We start from the raw sequence: 20,994 nt of genomic DNA, 5'->3' as shown, positions 1-20,994 counted from the left end.
TAAAGCTCCCAAATGACATTGGTGATTTCTAACTCCATATGTTGCCTTTCTTCAACCCATGTACTTCTTTGTGAAATAATGCCTTCATAATTTATTTGCCAAATAAGTAAAGTAGTGTAAAGGCATAGGGAAGTAAGACATCCTACTCTTATGAAAAATGAATTGTTGGGTCTAAAACCTGCAATGCCATAACTACTTACTTTTATGGGCTAATAACTACCTAATGCTCTAGTACTAACCAAGTCACCAGGAACATGAAAGCCTCACAAGGAGTAAAAAGATATCCAACAAAATGAACCGTGTGCAAGTAAGGCATGCATTAAATGATGCGAAACACATTCGAGGAACAATAAAGGATATTTATTAATTAGGGAACCCAAATCAGTTGCCAATCAATAAACACAACACTTACCTCGTGAAGGTAATGCATGGTAAAACTCAAAAAGTTATAATCACATAAAGTCCAAAAATAAGGAAGTGATCATTTGGTGACGAAGAAAACGTGTTTTCTTCTCCTATACATATGTTTCAACAAGAAGGCTCAACAATAAGAAGATAGTCGATGTAAACTTAGGGTTAATTCGGTGAATAAAAAAACGAATGCAAGTCAAGTTGGCCATGATGCTAGTCGAAGCAAGCAAGCGAATGATGCCAACATATAACAAAAATTCACGATTCATCGATTATTTGATAGATCTGGAATGTGATGAGATGCACTCTAATCATCTCATAGGACCGCCCAGACAAAAACCAGCAGACCTAATCACCTTACGATGGTTAGTGGAATTCTCTCTCAGTAAATTGGGTGAATGAGACCATCAACGTTCGTTTCAGAATCGGAGAGTTACATGTCCCACATCTAGTAGTCGCCGGCCCACCGAACATTGCTTCCTAAACTACAAGGAGGGTTTAAGGGTTAGGGTTTAGGGGTTTATGAAGGGACCTAAACACAAACAGAAGAAGAGAAGAGATTAGAGAAGAAGACTTTGGGGGGCAGGGATGGTAAATTGAGGAAACTTGAGGGCTATATATGGTAAATTTCCAAAACTAGGAGCTCTCTCTTGTACCGTATAGCCCCCTGGCCCTGGCCCTGGCCCTGCCCCTGCTTCTCTCTGTGTCTATGCGCCTTCCTTCTTTCCTCTCTGTCTTGCCTTCGCATCATCCACCATGTCTCTGAGGAAATGCAGCGCGTTCCGGGATCCTCTCTTCTCCTTGTTCCAGAGCCACAACAGAGCTATGAAGCTCTCCACACTTCGTGAAACCAGTGAAGCCAAAGAGAAAGTAGACATCTTTGACAGGTCCTATAAAAAAAAACAGGTAACAGACCTATCATTTCTATCCTATATTTTCTTCTTCAGTCTCTCTCCCTCCCTCCCTCTCCCTCTCCCCCTATATGATGCATTATACAATTGATCTCACAAGAGCTACATTGGTATGTGAATTGTCCATGACTGCTATGGTTTCTTTACCATTTATTTGGTTTTGGACATGCACGATGATTTCCTCTGCCACATTCATCATTTTGATTCATGGTTCTTCATTTACTTACCAATCTTCATTCACTTGTTAGTTTGTTATTCATTTAACATAGATCATGAATGATTTAACTTTTCTGATATCAAAACAGATAATGAATAATTGATTTCCCCACTAGATCTAGTTGTGTACACGACTGCTATTTTCTTATGATTTGAGCATCAATGATGAATGATTTTCCCTTCCTAAAAGGCTTCACTTTGCTAATGAATTCGTGGTTTGCTTGTTATTTTCTTTCATACTCCTGACAAGCTTTGTCTTGGCACATGAATTCCTCATTTGCCATTTATTCTCTTTGACTGGAGCATACATGATGGATGATTTGCATCCACCAGAAGCTTTAGCTGGGTATATGAATTCTTTATTTACTTGTTATGTTCATTGATTATTGTATTCTCTATCTAATCATAGATTATTTTCGTTGTTTGTGTTGAACATAATGATGATTGGTTTACCTCCCTAACAAGCTTCAGTTTGGTACATGAATTTGTCATTTACTTATTCGTTGATACGATCGTAGATGACGATTATTTGCCAAAAGCTTCAGTTTGTATATGATTGTTTCATTTACTGTTTATCTTCTTTGATTTGGGAATAAATAATGAATCATTTACCTCCCGAACAAGTTTCAGTTTGGTACATGAGCTCTTCATCAATTGGTTCTTTGCTTTTGAGCAGAGGGACAGAGCAGCTTGGCTTATGAATCCAGAAGATGGCCTTCTCGATGTTGTCACTGAGAACTTGCTTGACCGCCTTGAGGTGAGTGTGCATTTGCAATTAGGGTTTTCATAGTGAATGGTAATCACTTATTTATTAGTTTTACCAGTTTTGCCACTGTTGCACTAAAGCGGAGCAAAATTTTGATCAAAGGTGGGATCTTTTGATAAGAAGTTGTCTGAGATTGCCGCATTCACTTCAGTTCTAATGTTCAATAGTTCAATTCTGCTAGAGGTGATCAGGTGCTACAAAATGAAGTCTCTTGAGCAAGCAAAGGGGAGTTGTTGACTCATCTAAAAAAAGAAATGCAGGATTGAACTGGTAGGCTAAATGCTGATGAAGGCCATTATTACGGTGAAGCTGTAATACCTTGACAAATTGAAAATTGAAAATCCCCCCCCCCCTCTCCACACACTTAGATTATATAGCTGATCTTCATGAGTGCTGTTGTTCAGTTTCTTTACAAGCAAACAGGAATTAAAATAGTAGACATAATGCCGAAGAAAGCAAAAACATTATGATGGTAAAGACATACCTTTAACATATTGGAATTCACATTGAGTCTTGAATATAGAGCTGAGCTTCAACAACTTGATAAGCAAGTAGGAGTTACCTGATAGGCAAAGTGCTGATGGAAAACGTTGTTATGGTAAAGCTGCCATAGAATTTTTAGGACTTTGAATTGGTGTTATCGAACTTTGAAATTTATTGGGAAATTTTTTGTGAGTGGTATTGCCTGATTTTAGGGCAGTATTATTATTTTTAATTATGGAATTTCTTTGTTCCCATTCACCTTTTACTGAGTGATGCTCCGCATATGCTTTTAATTGAGAGGTGGTATTGATAGATCTTCTAGAGGCACACCTTTGTCCACATCATCATTTGAGCCTTTTGTTTCCATTGTAACACCACCCTGATTTTTTATTCATAGTGTCTAGCATTGTATTTAGGCATATTACACATCATTCCTGTTATTGCAGGATTGCAAGCGAACATTCCCCACAGCATTGAACATGGGAGGGGCAGTTTCACATGTAAAGAAACTGCTTAAAGTACGCGGTAAATTAAATTGCCTTTTTCTTATGTCATATAGTTGTTAAATTTATCTAAATCCTTTCGGTCTTAATTTGCAGGGGGAATAAATCAGCTAGTAACGATGGATCTCTCGCATGAAATGATCAAGAAGTCTATGAATGTGAGACCAGAAAATGTCAACTTTGAGAATCTCTATGTTGTTGGTGATGAAGAATTTCTACCTTTCAAGGAAGGGTGTGTTTGGATCTAAATTTGTTTTCCTGTGTTTGAGTTACTTCACAAATTTAAATTTCTATAATATAAGAATATGGTAAAATTTTTAAAATATCCCATAAAATATAATATAAGAATATGACTTTTCTTAACAATGATATGCAGTATTTGAACATTTATATGTCCAATTCATCCTTGTTTTCTCTCTTCTGGGGTTTGACCAGGGTTATTTAGATAAATATAAAAATAAAATAGGAGAACTAAGGGGAATTCAGGGAAATAAAGAACTCAGTGGTATTTTGGAGTTTTTTCCTTAAGAATATTTACCCTCATTAAGATTGATTAGTTCTTGGAGGTCAAATTGGCCTTAAGACATGGATAACTGCAGCTTATAGCTGATTAATAGCAACTGGTATTATCTAATAAAATGTTTTGGATATATGCTGCAGATCTCTTGACCTTATCATTAGTGCCTTGGGTATGCATTGGGTAAATGACCTCCCTGGTGCTATGGTTCAGGTATGGATTCATACATTTTAAAAGTAGGCTGCCTAAAGGTTTGGTAATAAAATACTAAAGATAGTAAAATAGAAAGGAAGAAAACTTTATTAATGTATGTGAAAGAAAGAAAGAGATAATTTTGATCTTGTATTGTACGGGCAGTGCAGGAATGCATTAAAACCAGATGGATTGTTTTTGGCAGCAATGCTGGGAGGGGAAACATTGAAGTAAGCTTTCCTCTTTGGTATTTGTACAAAAGACAATCAAAAAGTTGGAAATAGAGTTGTTGATATTTTTAGATGTCTGATAATTGAGTGTCTATTTTGTTCTTTTGGTACCTCTTGTTTGTATGTTTTTCTTAAATTGTCTATTGTGTTCTAATTTATTAGGTGTCCTTTTAAGTTAATCAGCCCACAATCAGGTTACCTCACCTTATGATAGTGTCCAAGTTAGGTATTGAAGTTGCATCATGGTATCAAAATGTAACGAATTTGAAGCCATGTAAAGTATGCAATGAAGGCATGGTAGAGGATGAATGTCACTTGCTTTTCACATGCTCGGCATATAGTGCAATTCGTTCAAGATATGCTGACATACTAAGAGGGAGTGATAACGTAAGTGCCATACTTAAGACACCACCTAGAAGGTTGAGCTCATATGTGTATGCTTTATTCACGCATAGAGACTTTGTACTTCAATGTATGAATACCCCTTTTTAGGAAGGAGACACATATCAAGAACACATGTATACTCTGGTCCCATAGCTCAAAATTGGCCTCTCTATGGACGATAAAAATTCTAATTCTAAAGCTCAAGTATGAAGGAGGCCAACAACAGGGTTGTAGTTGAATATGAAGTACAAGCCCTTGATAAAAAATAAATGTGGAGTTTTTAGAAAGTATATAGAAGGTTTGAGAGGGGTCACAAAAACCACTAAACTGTCTGATTGAGAAGTGCGAATAACGCGAGAGGAGACACTGCATCTGATGAGATGCATAATGAGGATGACCTGGTTCATGAGAGAAATGTCAAGGAAATGGTGGGCCTGGAGGAGAGGGTCGTCTTGAAGTCAAACCTGAAGTTGAGCATTGCAAGGGGATTTCGCCAAACTTACGAGCATACCTATGATTATGCATTCGAAGTGAAGTAAGGCAAGATATAGAATTGGGTGGCCATATCTGGATCGCAGACAGATATGTTCTGGACATAAATTACGGTTTTAATATATATATATATATATATATATGGCTGGGCACCCTCATGCACTCCTCCCTCCCTCTTCTCCAATAGCACTCATTCCTTATTTTGCAAAATTACAGTGCAATGTGCATATATTTAGCAATTCATTAGTTCTATGTGAGGTCTCAAATATGCCTAATAGCTTGGATAGCTATGGTTCTGGCATAAGCTGGAGGGGTTCAGTATATAAGTCTAGCTATGCTTGAATACTCCTCTGTCTTCTCTTATCACATGATAGAGAAATCCATTGTAATCGATGGTGACAATGATTGGCTATGACCTATATTGCAGAACCCAATTTCATGGCTTAAACTTGTAGCCTCTGGGAGTCTGCTTAGTATGGGAAGTGTATATGGCACAGGTGGGTTGATTTAATTGCAGCTTGGGAGTATTCAGTTGGTAGGAGTATATAATTATCTAATTACATTGAATTAATTCGAACATTTTATTCAGTTCACTTTTTAAACCTATAGCTACTTCATCACAGCATGGATGGATAATTTTCACAACAGATGAATGTAAATTTCAGGTTGTATTCCCGTCAGTTTGGTCTTGATCCTAAAAATAATATCAAGTTTCAAGATTAGTAGATTTTGTTGTTTGTTTGTCCATGTTTTCTGCTAAGTAGATTCAAAGCTCAGACAAATGTAACTGTGATGGTATATGATAGGAATTGCTTTGGTTTTATTGTTTTGTTAAAAAGACTTGCATACCAATTGTAAGTCATAATTTTGCACTACTGATGAATCATATTTTTTTCTTCACTAGGGAACTGAGGATTTCGTGCACTGCTGCACAACTGGAACGTGAAGGTGGCATAAGTGCTCGGGTGTCACCTTTGGTGCAGGTCTTTATCTCTACAAGATTGACATGAATTTAAGTGTTGATCTCATAGGTCACTTTGTCCTTTTGAAAACGTTGATGTAACATTTCTTTCATTGTTTTTCTTGTACTGCTTTTGATAGCCAACTGGCATACATCTTTGTATGTCTGATTTGTTTTATATGCTGGTTTTGGCCTTTAACAGAAGTTAAGAATTTTTTCATCCTTTCTTATCTCTCTCTCTCTCTCTCTCTCACTCACTCTCTCTGTCAATATTGGCCTCTCTATGGACGCTAAAAAAGATCTAATCTAATCTTCTCTCTCTTTCTTTCTGTCTCTGTAATATTTTTGGTCTCATAGGTCATATTTGACCTCCGAAGACGATAATATAATCTATCTATCTATCTGTCAAAATTGGCTTCTTGATGGACACTAAAAAATATCTAATCTAATCTCTCTCTCTCTCTCTCTCTAAAAATATATCTCTCTATTTCTCTTTCATTCTTTTTGATCTGCCCTGAGGACACCTAGATGCAATCGGTGTACTTAGTCCTTTTCTCCAAACCGACAAACATTGGGTACCATGTCTTCTCACCATTACTTATCCATACATATGGTAGTTATGCACGTCATGCTTGTGAAACCATCTCAAGAGTATTACCAATTGTAAAGCTACCTAATGCATGAAGATCCTTAACATGAATCTTTGGGAAGCTAGAGATTATATTTCTTGTTTCAGTATTGATAGTTGGAAGTCACCCATATTCGTAATGATGAATTGCTGGGCATCTAGTAGATATTAATATTTTTCAATATAGATAGCTTTAAGTAACCCATAATTGTAACAATGATTTTCCGCGCAATACTTTTTCTCTTTCTTCCCTTTTCTCTTAAAAGACGTTAATATATCTTTCTTCCTTTCTAAGGGGTCCTATTTAACCTTCGAGGAGACAATATCAAAGTCTATCTGTCTCATGTTTCAGACATGTCTATTTCTAAAAACAACCTGTTACAGGTCCAAGATGCTGGTAACCTGCTTACAGGGGCAGGGTATGCGCTTCCAACTGTAGATACGGATACCTATACAATGCGGTACCCAAGTGGTATGCTTCATCTGTTGTGGTAAATGCTAGAGAAATATGTGAATTCCTAGCTTGGTCCCTATAATAACTTCATTTCTAAAATGATAGCTTTGGAGTTAATTGAGCATTTGCGTAGCATGGGTGAAAATAATGCAGTCTCACAAAGAGTGAAGGTATGCTCGGAATGTGATCATCTAATAATGATCAGAGAAATACCTCAATTTTTCATTGCTTGGTGCCCCTAAGATTTCTATATTTCCCCATATGTGCTTGGTCAAACCGTTGTTGAGCAATTATATGTGTGATTTGAGAAATTATTGTTTTCTCTTTCATTGATTGACTAGGGGCATTTTGGGAAAAACCTGAAAATCTAGGGACATTTGCAGACATAAAGAAAACCCTAATTATTTACATGGTTTCTCCCCCCTACTTAACAGTCTTTGAGAAGAGAAACAGCTTTGGCAGCGGCAGGGATTTATGATGCAATGTTTGGGGATAGTGAAGGCATTTCTGCCACCTTCCAGGTTTGTTTTCTCGATTAGAGAATTTAAATAATATCAAAACAGGAAAATCCCTCAACGTTAATCCAACAAATCTCCTGGCCTTGTTGAATTAACGCTGATAAGATACAGTCTTATTAATCTCATGTGCTAGAGTTGTGAATGTTGGAGGACATGATTAATCGTAGTTATGGATGGGATTGTTGTTAGGATCAGATTCTCAAACAAAAATGATTATTGAACATAAATTCATGTATGGTCATGGAGTTTTACTAATGCATAGAGGCACGTAGAATATACCTTGGGTTCTGATGTAGATGATTGACAAGATCCCTGGCTAGAAGAGAGAAGAATAATGCATAAAGGCTAGATAGCTGCTGAAGAGAAATGAATGATGCATAAAGGCTAGATCGCCGTTTCTTACATTCAAATCCTTTAGTCTATGTTCATACCATAGCCATTCATGTTGTGGAAAGCCAAGAAACGTAGTCTAGACCTACTCTTAGATCCGAATTATCTCCAATCATTAACGAGCCTAGATTAACCTTCATTAACCCCTTCACTTATGAATATACTCTAAACTCCTAATTACCTTCACTCAGTGCTCACTAATGGGCCTATTACTAACAAAATGGATCCTACTCTAGCCTTCATTAACTGCTAATCACTGATTTCTACAAACTAATGGATTTCAACCTTCATTAATGCGTGATTACCTCCATGCTCTAATAGATCTATTCTAGCCTTCATTATCTCATAATTACCTTGTTATGTGTCATAAAACAGTTTGTACACTTTTGCAATTTTTAGGTAATCTACATGGCTGGATGGCGGCCACATCCATCACAACAAGGTGCAAAGAAGAGAGGCTCAGCAACCGTTTCGTTTGACGATATCCACAAAGTGTTTGGCAACCCAAGCACATAGTGCCTATTTTACCCACTCAAGGTTGAATCACGTATAGGTGATATGTATCAAATAAAGTATACGATTTGTACCAGGGTTTTTTTTGCGACATAAAGGTTTCACTATTCAGATGATAACCAGGATTTCTTTAATAATAGAACAATCCAAGTTAAGATTGTGCACAATGAGGAATGATCAAATGTTACTGTGGTTTACTATTTAATTGACCGCTTGATTTAAGAGTTCAAAATTTTATAGAGCCTAAGTGTTGTTTTCATTTGTGAACAAGCGATGTTGAATGCTTTCAAATAACAGATGGTCAGAAGAGAAACTATATTGCTGCATACAAACTATGATGCTATACATGAAGAGAAGAAAAAGGTGCTTCATAACAAGGGTTAAATCAAATAAACTTGATTAATGTGAAGTAGATCTCTTCATCCATATCATGACCTACTTGTGATCCATACAAACAAACTGTATCCTTGTTAATGAGCCTCACTTGTAAACACTTACTGAAGTGAAATTTGATGAGTTGAGATGCAAAAGCAAACGTTTTTGTGTGTATAGTGCATTTGAATGATTGCCTCACAAAATTTAAAATGAGTTGGACGATTATTACTGAGAGAGTAAAGAACTCCAAACTATAACGCTCTTACAATTTTTTATATGGCTTGTATCATATTATTGTGAGAAGCGTAAAGGATAATGAAGTATAAATATCACTGTCTTGTGCAGTTAGTAGAGTAAATGTGTACATATTAGATAGAAAGAATAGTTGTATAGTGTAATTAGCTAGAAAGAAACTTTGGAAGAATAATGAATGGTGGATCTACATTCATGGTAAAATAGACATTCATTTAGTGCGAAAATGACTTGTATCATGTTTGAAACATTGATGGCGGTGTTCTACAATCATCAAAGGTGGGAAAAAGAAATCCATATTCCTACGGTAATATATTAGTGAGCAAGTTCAATTATAGGTTGTTTCAACCTTGCATGTTTAACGACAAAGCATATTTACAATGTTTTTTAACATTTTCCAAAGTGGGCACACAAATGTGTGAGATGAGAGACCTGTTGCTGAGTGCATACGTGTCTGGAATGTCAAATAAAGACAAAATTAACCGTTCATATAGGATAATTTGAATTTGGCGACTTCATTCCATGGGGTGAACATGGTGTAAAATATATCCACAAATTCATGTTTTTGCAAAAAAGCTCGAGAATCATGCAAGCCCAGAAGTAGAACTGACATGCAGGTTCCCCCCTGTGAGGAGAAGCCCAATGAATTAACCCTAAAAAGTAACATTGATTACTCCTATACCTTAAACCTATGATTATATATTGCCTTAATACATATATCATCATTACCTTATTTATACACAGAATTCATATTTATTTTAGAATTTTTTAAAAGGCACCACCTACTAAAAGGTGAAAAGAGCATATATATGTATATATATAAAGGAAATTGGTAAATTCACAGTTTTTTCTGTATTTTCATAGTTTTTTGGGGGGGATGGAATCTGGCTATCATTTGTAATCATATTCCTGAACTCAAAAAAAAAACTGTGAAAGTATAGAAAAAACTGTGAATTTACCAATTCCCAAGCTCACAAACTCAACACAAGCTATTGGATTGAAAGAAAAGAAAAGTGGAACATCACAAGCTCATTATCCCAATTCCCAAACGTCCACCCAATGACTCGGCATGTCCATGTTCAAAAGTAGTGCAACTCTCTAATGTAAGCAACATTCTATGTGGTAAAAATGGAAGAGGGACATAAAATTTTCATTGACACACATTCAAACAAACAATGTGAACCATGGCAGTATTCTAACGTGACATGCTTGGAGGCGTGTCTAGCGTACTTGACTCATGTGCTAGATCTGCGGCATGTCATGGTCTTGTGTGGGTTGTAGGGGTTGTCCCACCGAGTGTGAGATGTGTGATTAGAGGGACGCCTCTCATTGTGTGTATTGTGTGGCCGACCGCTCTCCTCCATGTCATTTTGGCATGGGGCCTCTATGTCAAAAGAAGATATTAATATATCTTTCTTTGTTCTTTCTAGATGCTAGTGTCTAAGGACAACGACTAGGCATAAAAATAGTATAATTTGTGATCATAACAATTTCAAGAGGGTACACCGATGTACAAAAAAGAAGATAAGTGTACACCTCAACATCTCTAAAGAGACCTATGACACCATAACACTATACTATACATCTTATATAACATGCTTGCGTATTGGCAATAGGGAGTGTGTATAAGTGCATTTGTGGATAGATTTGCCATCCTCACCTTTGACTTGATTTAGCTACTGCAATAATTTGCATCTGGTTTATTGATACTTGATTCGATATATTCTGGTAAGGGCTCTAATTTCATGATGGGAGATCACACACACACACACACACACACACACACACACACATTTATATTCCTTTGGATAAATATACATGTTTCTTGTTTTATAATGTTTTAAGGCTTCCAAAGTTTTGACTTTGGCAAAAGTATCACTATGTAAAGGGGGTAACATTTGTTTCAACAAAATATTCAAATTAGGTGAGGATATCTCAAGTTCTTATTATTTAAATGATATATCCTCAATCTTAAACTCTAGACCTTGTTTAGGTGATAAGCATCCTTCCATAAATATTTGTATGAAGTACCCCATAGAAGCATTAATCTTCCATTTTCATCATGATAAGTCCCAACTCCCTTCCAAAGATAAGATTTGTTTAAGACAACACAAAAAATTCATCAAACTAGGGAGCACATGGGTATTGACCTTAGGGTCTTTGTACCGGTCTAGTATCTCATGAATCATGCCTTGTGGTGATGTTTGGACAACATGCCAGGTTGTTTATGGCACCAAGCTAGCTTCTAATTTATGAATACCCACTTCCGTTTTCCACCTCACTTGGAGTCTTATCTCCTTGCCACTTTCAAGTGCCACAAAAAGAAGGAAAAACTATATTTGAGAGCAATTAAATGTTGATTGTGAGGTGGCATGTGGTAAGATGCACCGCACCCCTTATTATAGGTGATTTGGTCAATACTATTTAGTATTATAATCAAGCTTATCTTTAGAGAATTGCAACCTTAATATAGTTAAAGGAAGAACACAAACGTGTTTCTCTTGTCCATACCCTTCTCTTATGTTAGCTAGAAAAATGTAGCCTTGTTGTACACATTACATGATTTAACATAAGACAACGTAATAAGGCTACTACAAAATGTAAATTTACTAAAGCATGATGTGTACAACTAGCACAAGGACTCTAAGATCAATACCCTAGAAAAATGTAATGCGTACAATGAGGCAACATTTTAGTGCTACTACAAAACGTAAAATTTCATTACTAAGACAAAAGATAAGTGTCTTTGGTTCTAAGTCCCCTCTAGTTGGATCAGCCGTCGAAAGACAAGTCTCTTTGATTCTAAGACCCTTCTAGTTTTGATCTATGTAGTTGAATCAGCCGTCCAAAGCCAAGTATCCTTAATTCTAAGACCCTTCTTGTTTGATATAGTTGAATTAGCCATCCAAAGCCAAGTGTCCTTTGATTCTAAGACCCTTCTAGTTTGATCTATAGTTGAATCAGCCATCGAAAGTTAAGTGTCTGTAATTCTAAGACCGGTCTAGTTTGATGTAGTTGAATCAGCCCTCTCAATATAGTTATCCATTTGGTGGTTGTACATGTGCTGTGTTGTGTCATGTGATTCCCTCTTCTACACCAAACTGCAAATTAAAGAATTGTGGAAAACTGGTATTGTACACCCTTTTTTAGTGCATTAATAAAATAGCTTCACGACACTACAAACCGCACGTTTTCATGGTGAATCTAAGGAAAGGCCAAAAAGAGACCAAGATCATGAGGTTATAGGCATCTATTGAAGGATACCCTTTTTCTCGTGCATCAATAATGACCTCACTACACTACCACAAAATGCATGTGTTCATGGTCAACAAACCCAAGCAAGGCCAAAACATCAAGATCATGAGGTTACAGCCATCTCCATCCAATAATACCCCAATCATAAGACATGTCAACCAGCTCTTATGATTCTTACCAAATCTCATTCATTACATATATTAGAGAAGTTGTACATAAACCCACTACAAAAAAAAAAAGGTACCTCTGCAATTACAAGATTCTTTCAGTGGGTCCATTTACAAACAAGTCATAAAGCATGAAAGCTGATCAATTAAGTATATAGCAATTGTTCATCATTTCAAGCAATTCTAATCTTTGATTAGGTTCTTTATACTGGTTTTTAGTGTAGTCTTGATACACATTTCTCATAAGCACATTGTCGAAGCAAAACCTTCTAAATAGGCAAGTATATAATAATCTCCATAAGATTGGGCATATTGTTCTGTGAACATGAAGAGGATGTTCAAAGAGCACTTTCACTACTGTTAAACACCTTTCTTGTGGGCAGGGAGGAACATCTAACCCGGGTTTGAATCTTTCCTATCTATGGTGGAGTCAGAATGACGGAAATGAATGGCTAACATTCTCATACTGAGGCAAACAATGCTGCATTTGGAGCTCCTTCAGCCTCTCGAGGTCGAAGTTCCTCTTCTTCATGAGCTTCTTTTGTTTTGATGTAAGGAGTGTTCGCATCAAGTCTCGATATGATGGGTCTCGATTCGTAATAACGAAGAAGAAGAAACCCACCAAGAGACTACTCGATGTAACAAAGAATGTGATGGGTTCCATAACATCCCACGAGAGATCCCAAAACGTGAGGCGGAAGAAGAGTGCCGATTGTGCAGTGAAACCACCTAACGCCATCCATAGCGTATTCCTTACTTGCTTCTGAGCGATCCTATCTATCTCGGCTTTCTCCTTTTCAAGCCGCACAAGCTCTTGCTTCCTCGGATCATCTTCATCATCATGAGTCAATTGTAATGGGATGGCCTTTGATAGTATCTCTGCAACCTACACAATATAAAGGTTCAACAAAAGCCCAAATTGAGATTCCAATTTTTTTAGAAACAAGAACGAGAAAACAAATTGAAAACGTTGCATATCCAGCCAGAAGTTAGTGCATTTAGACCTTTCATTATCTAGACAAACTAACGGTGAAAAAAGGAACCATTTCCCTGTCCATGGTCATCTACTTTTCTGGGGATGGTTTACTAGAGCACCATACCATACATAATGACTATCTCGATGTATGCATGACTAAAATGCATACATCAAACTACTTATGATATGTAGTCAGGAAATATATATATGCATCATGTATGCCCCTATGTTAAGTACACGTATGCACAATTATCGCAGAGCACAATATTCAGCATTCTAAAAACAAAACTACCCAGCTAGATTTAGGGTTTAAGTTTTCTCCTATGGCTCCTCCCACATGTACAACTAAATAGTTAATGACCTTGATGAGAGTGGTCTTGAAATTGGTTGGACAAATATAAACATAACATTCTGACAAACTCAAGTATACATGAATATAATGAAAACATCATGTGTGTGCCATAAACCAACCGGTGGCCACTACCCTAAGAAGAATGAAATAGGAATTAAACAGCTACATAAATGCCTATGTATACATACCCTTTGAGGTTCAAGGAAGATTCGTTTTCGGAAAATAAGTATAACTCCAGCATCATCGAGCTTCTTGATCACTTCTTCAGCTTCCCTATCCGTGATTGCAGCCCCTGTTTCTTTACAGAGGTTTATGGCATCATGAAGAGCAATATAATCCCCTCCTTTTCGGTTTTGAGTTCCGATATTAACCAGTTTCTTCTTGAAATCATCTACTTTGATATGTTTGAGTAGAAGGCGAGTTTCATCATTAGATAGAGGAAATCCTCCCCCCCTTTTTTCATTCTTACAACTATCATTAGTATTACCATCAGCTGCTTCTCTTGTGTTCTTGACATTATCATTAGTATTATCATCTCCTCCTTTGTGATCTTTGGTATTATGAGAAAGAGGAGAGACATTAACACAAAAATGCTTCTGATTAAGGTTATATATGGAACCTATTCTTCCCGAAAATGCATTGTGGTGAAGATTATGATGATAATATGGATTAGATTTTGATCCCACAATACCTTTGTTGGCTGCAACAGCCTTGGTTGCATGGTTTATTAACCCAACTAGAGCCTTCCTTGATGCCATTTTTTGCATCCCAAACTTCCCCAAAAAGGAAACCCTAATATTTTATTAGGGTTCTTTTCTCTTCCTCTTTTTGAATCCAAAATGGGTTCCCTAATATTTTATTAGGGCTCCTATTTATCTTCTTCTTCTTCTTCTTCTTCTTCTTCTTCTGCTGGATCTAAAAATGGAAATCCTGAAAGTTTTCTTCTTCTGATATTTGACTCCAATATGGACACGTTAATATATTTTTTCTTGTCTTGTTCCTTTTTCCGAATCAAATCTTGTGAAGGGTCTTCCTTGTTCTTCTGACTGCAAACTGGAAACCCTAAAATAAAAATTCAAAACAGGGGGAATTTAGCTGAAATCCGAAGTTAATAGGTCTGCTAGTACATTGAAAGACTGACATTTCACAGACATAGTAAAATGAGGTGACTGTTTCATTAACATCAAAATTTGCTCGTGGAAAGATATGTAGCAGCAACATTTATTGACCTTCTTACCACACAAACAAAACATTGCAGAAATATGTAAATTTATGTCTTCATATCCACAGTGGATTAAGAAGAGAACGTGGGAACTAAAGAACGAATGAAAGGAAGAAACACACACAGAGACTGCCCTAGATTTCGAAAATTACCAGATGGTGAGAGAGAGAGAGAGAGAGAGAGTTTTGTGTACATACATGTAGAGAAATGGAAGAAGCTCTTCTTCCTTGTTTCTTCTCCCCTCGGAGAAATGGGGGCAAATGAACAGAAATGAGAACCTTCCTTCCGAACAATCAATATAGAAGAAAGCTTCTTCTTCCTTTCTATCTTCTTACTCCTTCTCTTTTCTCGGAGAATCAGAGGTAAAGGGACACACACAAAAAATAATAAAAATGAGAAACTGTTTGGAACAAGCTCAGAAAAAGAGCAAAAACAGGCAAGAAATTGAAACTAAGAAAGGAAAGGAAACAAGGGAGACTGTTCTTAAAACGCGAGAATTATACTGACTGCTTTCAGAGATTTTCTGGAAAGGGGGGGGGGGGTTCAAATTTCTGGTGTATTTAAGCTGATTTGCATACAGAGATTTGATGAGTGGAGGGGAAGAGAAATGCTTCAAATTCTACCTTATCAAGAGATGCTAATAATGCAGGAGGAGGAGGAGGAGGAGGAGATTAGGATCAATGAAAGCCACAGGGATTAGGATAAGGTAAATAAAAAAAACTGCCCACCAATGCAGGGATCAATGCCAAAGAAACAAATAATTTTTTTTTTGAAGGAAATGCAGGTGAAGAAGCAGAGGAGGAAACAGAGGAGGATGCAGAAGCAGGAAGATGAAAGGAAAGATGAAGATGAAATTGGGAGGTTTGAAGGACTCTCCTTTTGTATTCCAGACAAGAATACATACATACATGTATACGTATACGTATACGTATAAATGTATATCATGTACATACATACATGTAGGCATACAGACATATGCTGTATTTTGTAGAAGGAAATTTGTATAAAAGAAATGTGTGGAGAAAAGGGAGAGAGACAGAGACAGAGATAGAAAGAGAGACAGAGACAGAGACAGAAGAGAGAGGAGAGAGGAGAGAGAGAGAGAGAAGAGATATGGATGGATGTGTGTGAAGACATGGATCCAAGTCATGCTGCTGCTCATTGCCTTCTTTCTTCTTTATGATCATCATCATATACATCATTTGATGCATGTGATGGAATGAAGTGTGGGGTCATCCCCATCCATCCAATCATTGTAATACAAGCCATGCATGGCATGTGTGTGTACCATACATACATACATACATACATACATACATACATACATACATACATACATACATACATACATGCATGCATATACAATGCCTTTTCAGATTCAGGGGAGGCTCTTTCCCTTGGTCACCCATCCATCTCATTTGTTGTTGGTAGCCATTGCCATTGCCATTGCCATTCCTTCTTCTTCTCCTTCTTCGACCACCACTCCAGTAGCATAGGTAGTATATATGAGGTCGTACGAGCCCAAAGAAAACCAATGACAATTTCGACCACACGATGCTACTTCATTCCATTCATCATATGCCCTCTCCCGTCTCTCTATCCCAATTTTGGCCTTAGAAGATGTTAATATTTCTCTCTCTCTTTCTTTCTTTCTCTCTCTTTCTTTCTTCACTCGCTCGCTCGCTCGCGCTTTTGTCCGCCCTGCCCAAAACTGTCCCCTTCACAAACCCCGACCTTGGCTTCATACACTCTTTGCATCTCCCAAATCATAGTCGATCTCCTGTGGACGTTTAAAAGATATCTATCCCCTTCCCATCGGACCCATCGAGAAAACGTCTTGTAGAACAACCCCACCTATCGTCCCTTCATACACGTATCCATCACCTTGCGTACAAACTCTTTCTTGCCTAATGTTTGCAAGTTCGTATCTAAAAGCTCCCCCCTCCTCCTCTCCCCCTGCTCGCCAATCTCGCAACAAAAAGAGAAAAAAGGGTTCAGGCTGTGGGAGCCACTTACGAACTCCACACATGTTATGACGAAATGCGTTCTCCTTTGCTCCCATACATCATATTTGACGTACCACAACAATAATAAAATCTCTCTCTCTCTCAATCACACAATTATATTAATTGCCTGTAAACCCCACTATCACAACTTCTCTACCTATGCCAAGTAGAGGGACATCCTCTAAAGCCATTAAAAAATCTCTCTCTCACTCTTTGTCACACACACTTAAGATGTAATCTATTGTTTGGTATTATAAGCTATTTAAGCCTCTTAAAAGACGTTAATATATCTTTCTTACTCTTTCTCTATCTCTCTCAAAACCATGCATGTGACTCGTGAGCACTTTGTTTAGAAAAATAATTCCTAAGGAGTGAATCCTATCTATCTATCACAACCAACGATAAGCAATGCATTATATATTTTATGCTACTACGGGGCTTTACATCTTTGAAACTAGTTGCATTAGCTTATTTTCACATCATTCTTATCAGAATTTGTCGTGTAATTCCATTTCATGTCCTAATAACGTGTCATTTTGTACTGGTTGGCTCGCATATGCAAGCATTATAGCACATATTAAGAGAAAATAAATAAAAGGTTTTAATGTTCATGCAACATAGTTAGTGCCTTCGCTTTATCCTCTTAATATTATAACACATATCACGATGAAGCGTGTGACTTCCAACTACTTGTATAACTTTTTTAACATCATCCACAAAAGGCCACTATTTAACATTACATTTTTTGTGAGCACGATTTTAGAAATTTCAGAATGCGTCTAAGTCTAAAGCCCTAGGTTTAGATCATGTAAACGTACGGTTAATGTGGTCCAAAATCCTTTCCTACATAAACTATGATGTTTGCGGCTTCTCGTCAATGTTGTTTAGGTTGGACAAAAAATCAACTAAACTAGAAAGTTTGGAGCTTAGTATTTCAAAGGAAGCAAGCAAGCCGAACAAAATATATTAGAAGGTTCAAATGTACGCACTTGGGTCAATGTCCACAAAAAGTGTTCAATTTTTCTCTCAACAACATCCAAGGACAAACTCACTTTCAACAATAAGGACAATCATGTCAAGACCAATATTTTGGAATACAACCACATTTGGAACCCTCCAAATGATTTTCCACGTAAATAGTTGACAATTATACTAAAGTTGCACCCTTTTTTTATTATTCATACACTAGGTGTTTGCATTTGGCTTATTCTCGAATCCTCAATTGCTCTTATAGATTGCTTGATGCCATGCACGAATGTAACTTACAAGATGTTCACAATAGGTTTGACGGGGATAAGCATATCCTTCTGTGTAAATCAACATATTGAACAAGATACTATATACGTTGATGAAAGCATTTTGTAAAAATAGTTGTTTATTTTAGTACACATGTCGTAGAATTATATGATCACATCAATAATATCATATTTTATTTGGACTCCTTCATATTTGCTTTGTGCGAACAAGGTCGTATTTTCAAACATGTTAGGTATAATTTGCATTGTATAATCATTTTTCTAGTATCGTCATTTGCATAAACCTTTATACCATGAAAGGAACACTCCTCCCCTCCTACCCACCCAAAATATACGTTAAATTCTATGGTGCATGTAAAAACTGCCCCCCCCTCAAATCTTTACGGGATAACATAAATACCCCACCCGTGATAACAATAAAGTCACACCCCAAATAGTGGTCCACAATACCACAACTACCCCTTGATAGATTTCCATGGCACTAAAGTTGTGTTGCTCAAACCCTAGGAAAAGACTATGAGGAGAACTTTTTGAGCTAATATCACCTAACCTTATTAGAATTGAAGAAATTACAGTAATTTTATTAGATATGATGAAACCTAACATTTAGTTAGCTTGGAGTATAAAGTAAACTTAATTAGGGAACTCAAATAGATGCGGTTTGCATCAATGTTTAAATGATTATCTCCAAAAGTTGTGTTGCATGATTGAAATGAATTAATCAAGGTCTAGGTTTATAAAGAGTAATACCATCGTCTTTCTATTGTTTGTTGGGGGGTATTTCTTATATGATGGACAATATTGGACACAATAGTCATATATTTGGCCCGTATAGAGAGGAGGGGTATTTATGTCAATTTCCCTTTTGTCAATATTATTCTCCGAGCTAAATCAAAGCCTTTCCAAGGTTTACACTTCACTTGCATTATGCTTGCATTTATACACGAGTCAACACATTTTCATGGTTGAGCTTGAAAATCGAACCTACCATTACATGGTTGAACTTATAAGCTCATGGAAATTGATTGTAACTTCGGTTGAAATTAGATCAATAGAGAGAGAGAGAGGGAGAGAGATCCACAATATTTAACTGGCTAAACTGTGATGTAACTCCCTAAACCAACATATGAAACAACAAAAATATTTAACCTTTGGCATTATTCTACCTAAGATGGTGGAGCATTTATTTGCAATATAGGATGTGTACCAATTAAGGACATCCAACGTCTACACGACATATGCATGTTTCCTTCATAATGTGCGCAATAATCACACTCGATCATGATAGGCTATGTTGGTTTGAAATATACCTAGCAAACCATAACTCACCTTAAACTCTTTAGATATTTAGTTAAAGAGTTCTTATCAAGCACCATCCCTTCATGTTTCTTTAACCTAGAAAGTACTCTCTTGGCGATCCATGACTTTATTGACTAGGTGGGACTCAGATCCCAATCAAGAAACAAACTTCATATTACACCAAAAGTTACGCAACCAAAAATGTGTAGAGGTACAAGTAAGACATGTTCCTATGCAAAGAACATCTTGAGGAGACTACTTTTTCTCTTTGGGGGCCTTTCAACCATATCTCATGTTTTGCACCATTGTTGTCTTCCCTTTGAGCTATTTGGTTCTGCACTTTATTTCTTTGTTGTTTCATGACTTCATGCAACCATTTCTATGATGACTTGACTGCATGGTAAACATATGCATCCATGGGTTAGATTTGCATTTATGTTTTGGAAAACCTTACTGTGTCTATTGAGCTGCTCTGTCCACAAAAAAATCAATCGATAAGTATGGAGATGTATATCATCGCCCTCCTTTATAACCTACATTTCCAACTATAGATGACATACTCTCTTTACCGAATACTAAAATAATATATCGTCTAGCCAATAGATTGTGTCCATGGCATTACCAACTGCCTTCCTTTGACTTTACACCCACTTTGAACGGTGGGATCCTAAAAAGGTAGGTGGTCGTTCTTCAATGATATGCCTACAAATTTCTTTGTATGGTTTGAGGGTTGAACTTTTTTTAACATTTTTCGACTCCTACACTTCAACCATGTTTTGGTATGATATCAGCCATTTTCATCATTATCCCTTAATCTCAAACCATGGTTGAACTTAAAGCTCCATGGAACTTGGGATGTGATCAATGCAGGTTTAATACTAAACATGTAAACTTCAAATGATCTTGTGCATTGGACGGAGGAAAGCAGTTTAAGCAGCACATACTCGATATATTTGATTAAGCTTATATGGCTTAACATTCGAATGCAATATATGCAAACATTGGAAAATTTTACAAATGAACAAGCACTTATAATGTTATACAAGATGGATATCATATTCAATTCATTTAAAATGTATAAACATCAATTATGTAAAGTCATCTCAATCGAGTAATGATACGCTATATTGGTTTTAAATGTCTCCGCGATATTAATCCACCATGAACACTTTACAAATATATTCTCCCTTGCAAACTTATGGAGAATGCACATCGTATAACCGAATCCTTTTTTCAATTGTAAATAATTTCTTCTCTTTATGAAA

The 20,994-nt window shown here is 36.7% G+C and overlaps 2 protein-coding genes across 2 annotated transcripts; one reads left to right on the top strand and one right to left on the bottom strand.

Moving 5' to 3' along the window:
- The first annotated feature begins 1,104 nt into the window (after positions 1-1,104).
- Positions 1,105-8,778, top strand: LOC147855758 (S-adenosyl-L-methionine-dependent methyltransferases superfamily protein). Its single transcript, XM_087330730.1, has 11 exons — positions 1,105-1,317; positions 2,215-2,295; positions 3,234-3,312; positions 3,387-3,522; positions 3,951-4,020; positions 4,165-4,229; positions 6,010-6,088; positions 7,079-7,166; positions 7,254-7,318; positions 7,583-7,669; positions 8,456-8,778. The coding sequence occupies exons 1-11, from the start codon at positions 1,168-1,170 to the stop codon at positions 8,570-8,572; spliced, it is 1,017 nt and encodes a 338-aa protein (XP_087186856.1). The 5' UTR covers positions 1,105-1,167; the 3' UTR covers positions 8,573-8,778.
- Positions 8,779-12,679: 3,901 nt separating this feature from the next.
- On the bottom strand, positions 12,680-15,495 carry LOC147855757 (calcium uniporter protein 1, mitochondrial-like). Its single transcript, XM_087330440.1, has 3 exons — positions 15,366-15,495; positions 14,135-15,008; positions 12,680-13,504 (listed from the first exon to the last, which is right to left on the bottom strand). The coding sequence occupies exons 2-3, from the start codon at positions 14,711-14,713 to the stop codon at positions 13,049-13,051; spliced, it is 1,035 nt and encodes a 344-aa protein (XP_087186566.1). The 5' UTR covers positions 14,714-15,008; positions 15,366-15,495; the 3' UTR covers positions 12,680-13,048.
- Positions 15,496-20,994: the final 5,499 nt, after the last annotated feature.

This window comes from Azolla caroliniana, unplaced genomic scaffold, assembly GCF_043228905.1.
Source record: "Azolla caroliniana isolate FFs.n. ecotype wild unplaced genomic scaffold, voAzoCaro1.0.p SCAF_14, whole genome shotgun sequence".
Lineage (NCBI taxonomy): Eukaryota > Viridiplantae > Streptophyta > Polypodiopsida > Salviniales > Salviniaceae > Azolla > Azolla caroliniana.
The sequence above is the reverse complement of the archived record's forward strand: the minus strand, read 5'-3'. Positions and strand labels throughout refer to the sequence as shown.

Coding starts and splice junctions, on each gene's coding strand:
- LOC147855758 (XM_087330730.1), top strand. CDS start 1,168: ATGTCTCTGAGGAAATGCAGCGCGTTCCGGGATCCTCTCTTCTCCTTG. Junction 7,167..7,253: donor TACAATGCGGTACCCAAGTG/GTATGCTTCATC, acceptor CTAAAATGATAG/CTTTGGAGTTAATTGAGCAT. Junction 7,319..7,582: donor CAGTCTCACAAAGAGTGAAG/GTATGCTCGGAA, acceptor CCTACTTAACAG/TCTTTGAGAAGAGAAACAGC.
- LOC147855757 (XM_087330440.1), bottom strand. CDS start 14,713: ATGCAAAAAATGGCATCAAGGAAGGCTCTAGTTGGGTTAATAAACCAT. Junction 13,505..14,134: donor TCTTCCTTGAACCTCAAAGG/GTATGTATACAT, acceptor TATATTGTGTAG/GTTGCAGAGATACTATCAAA.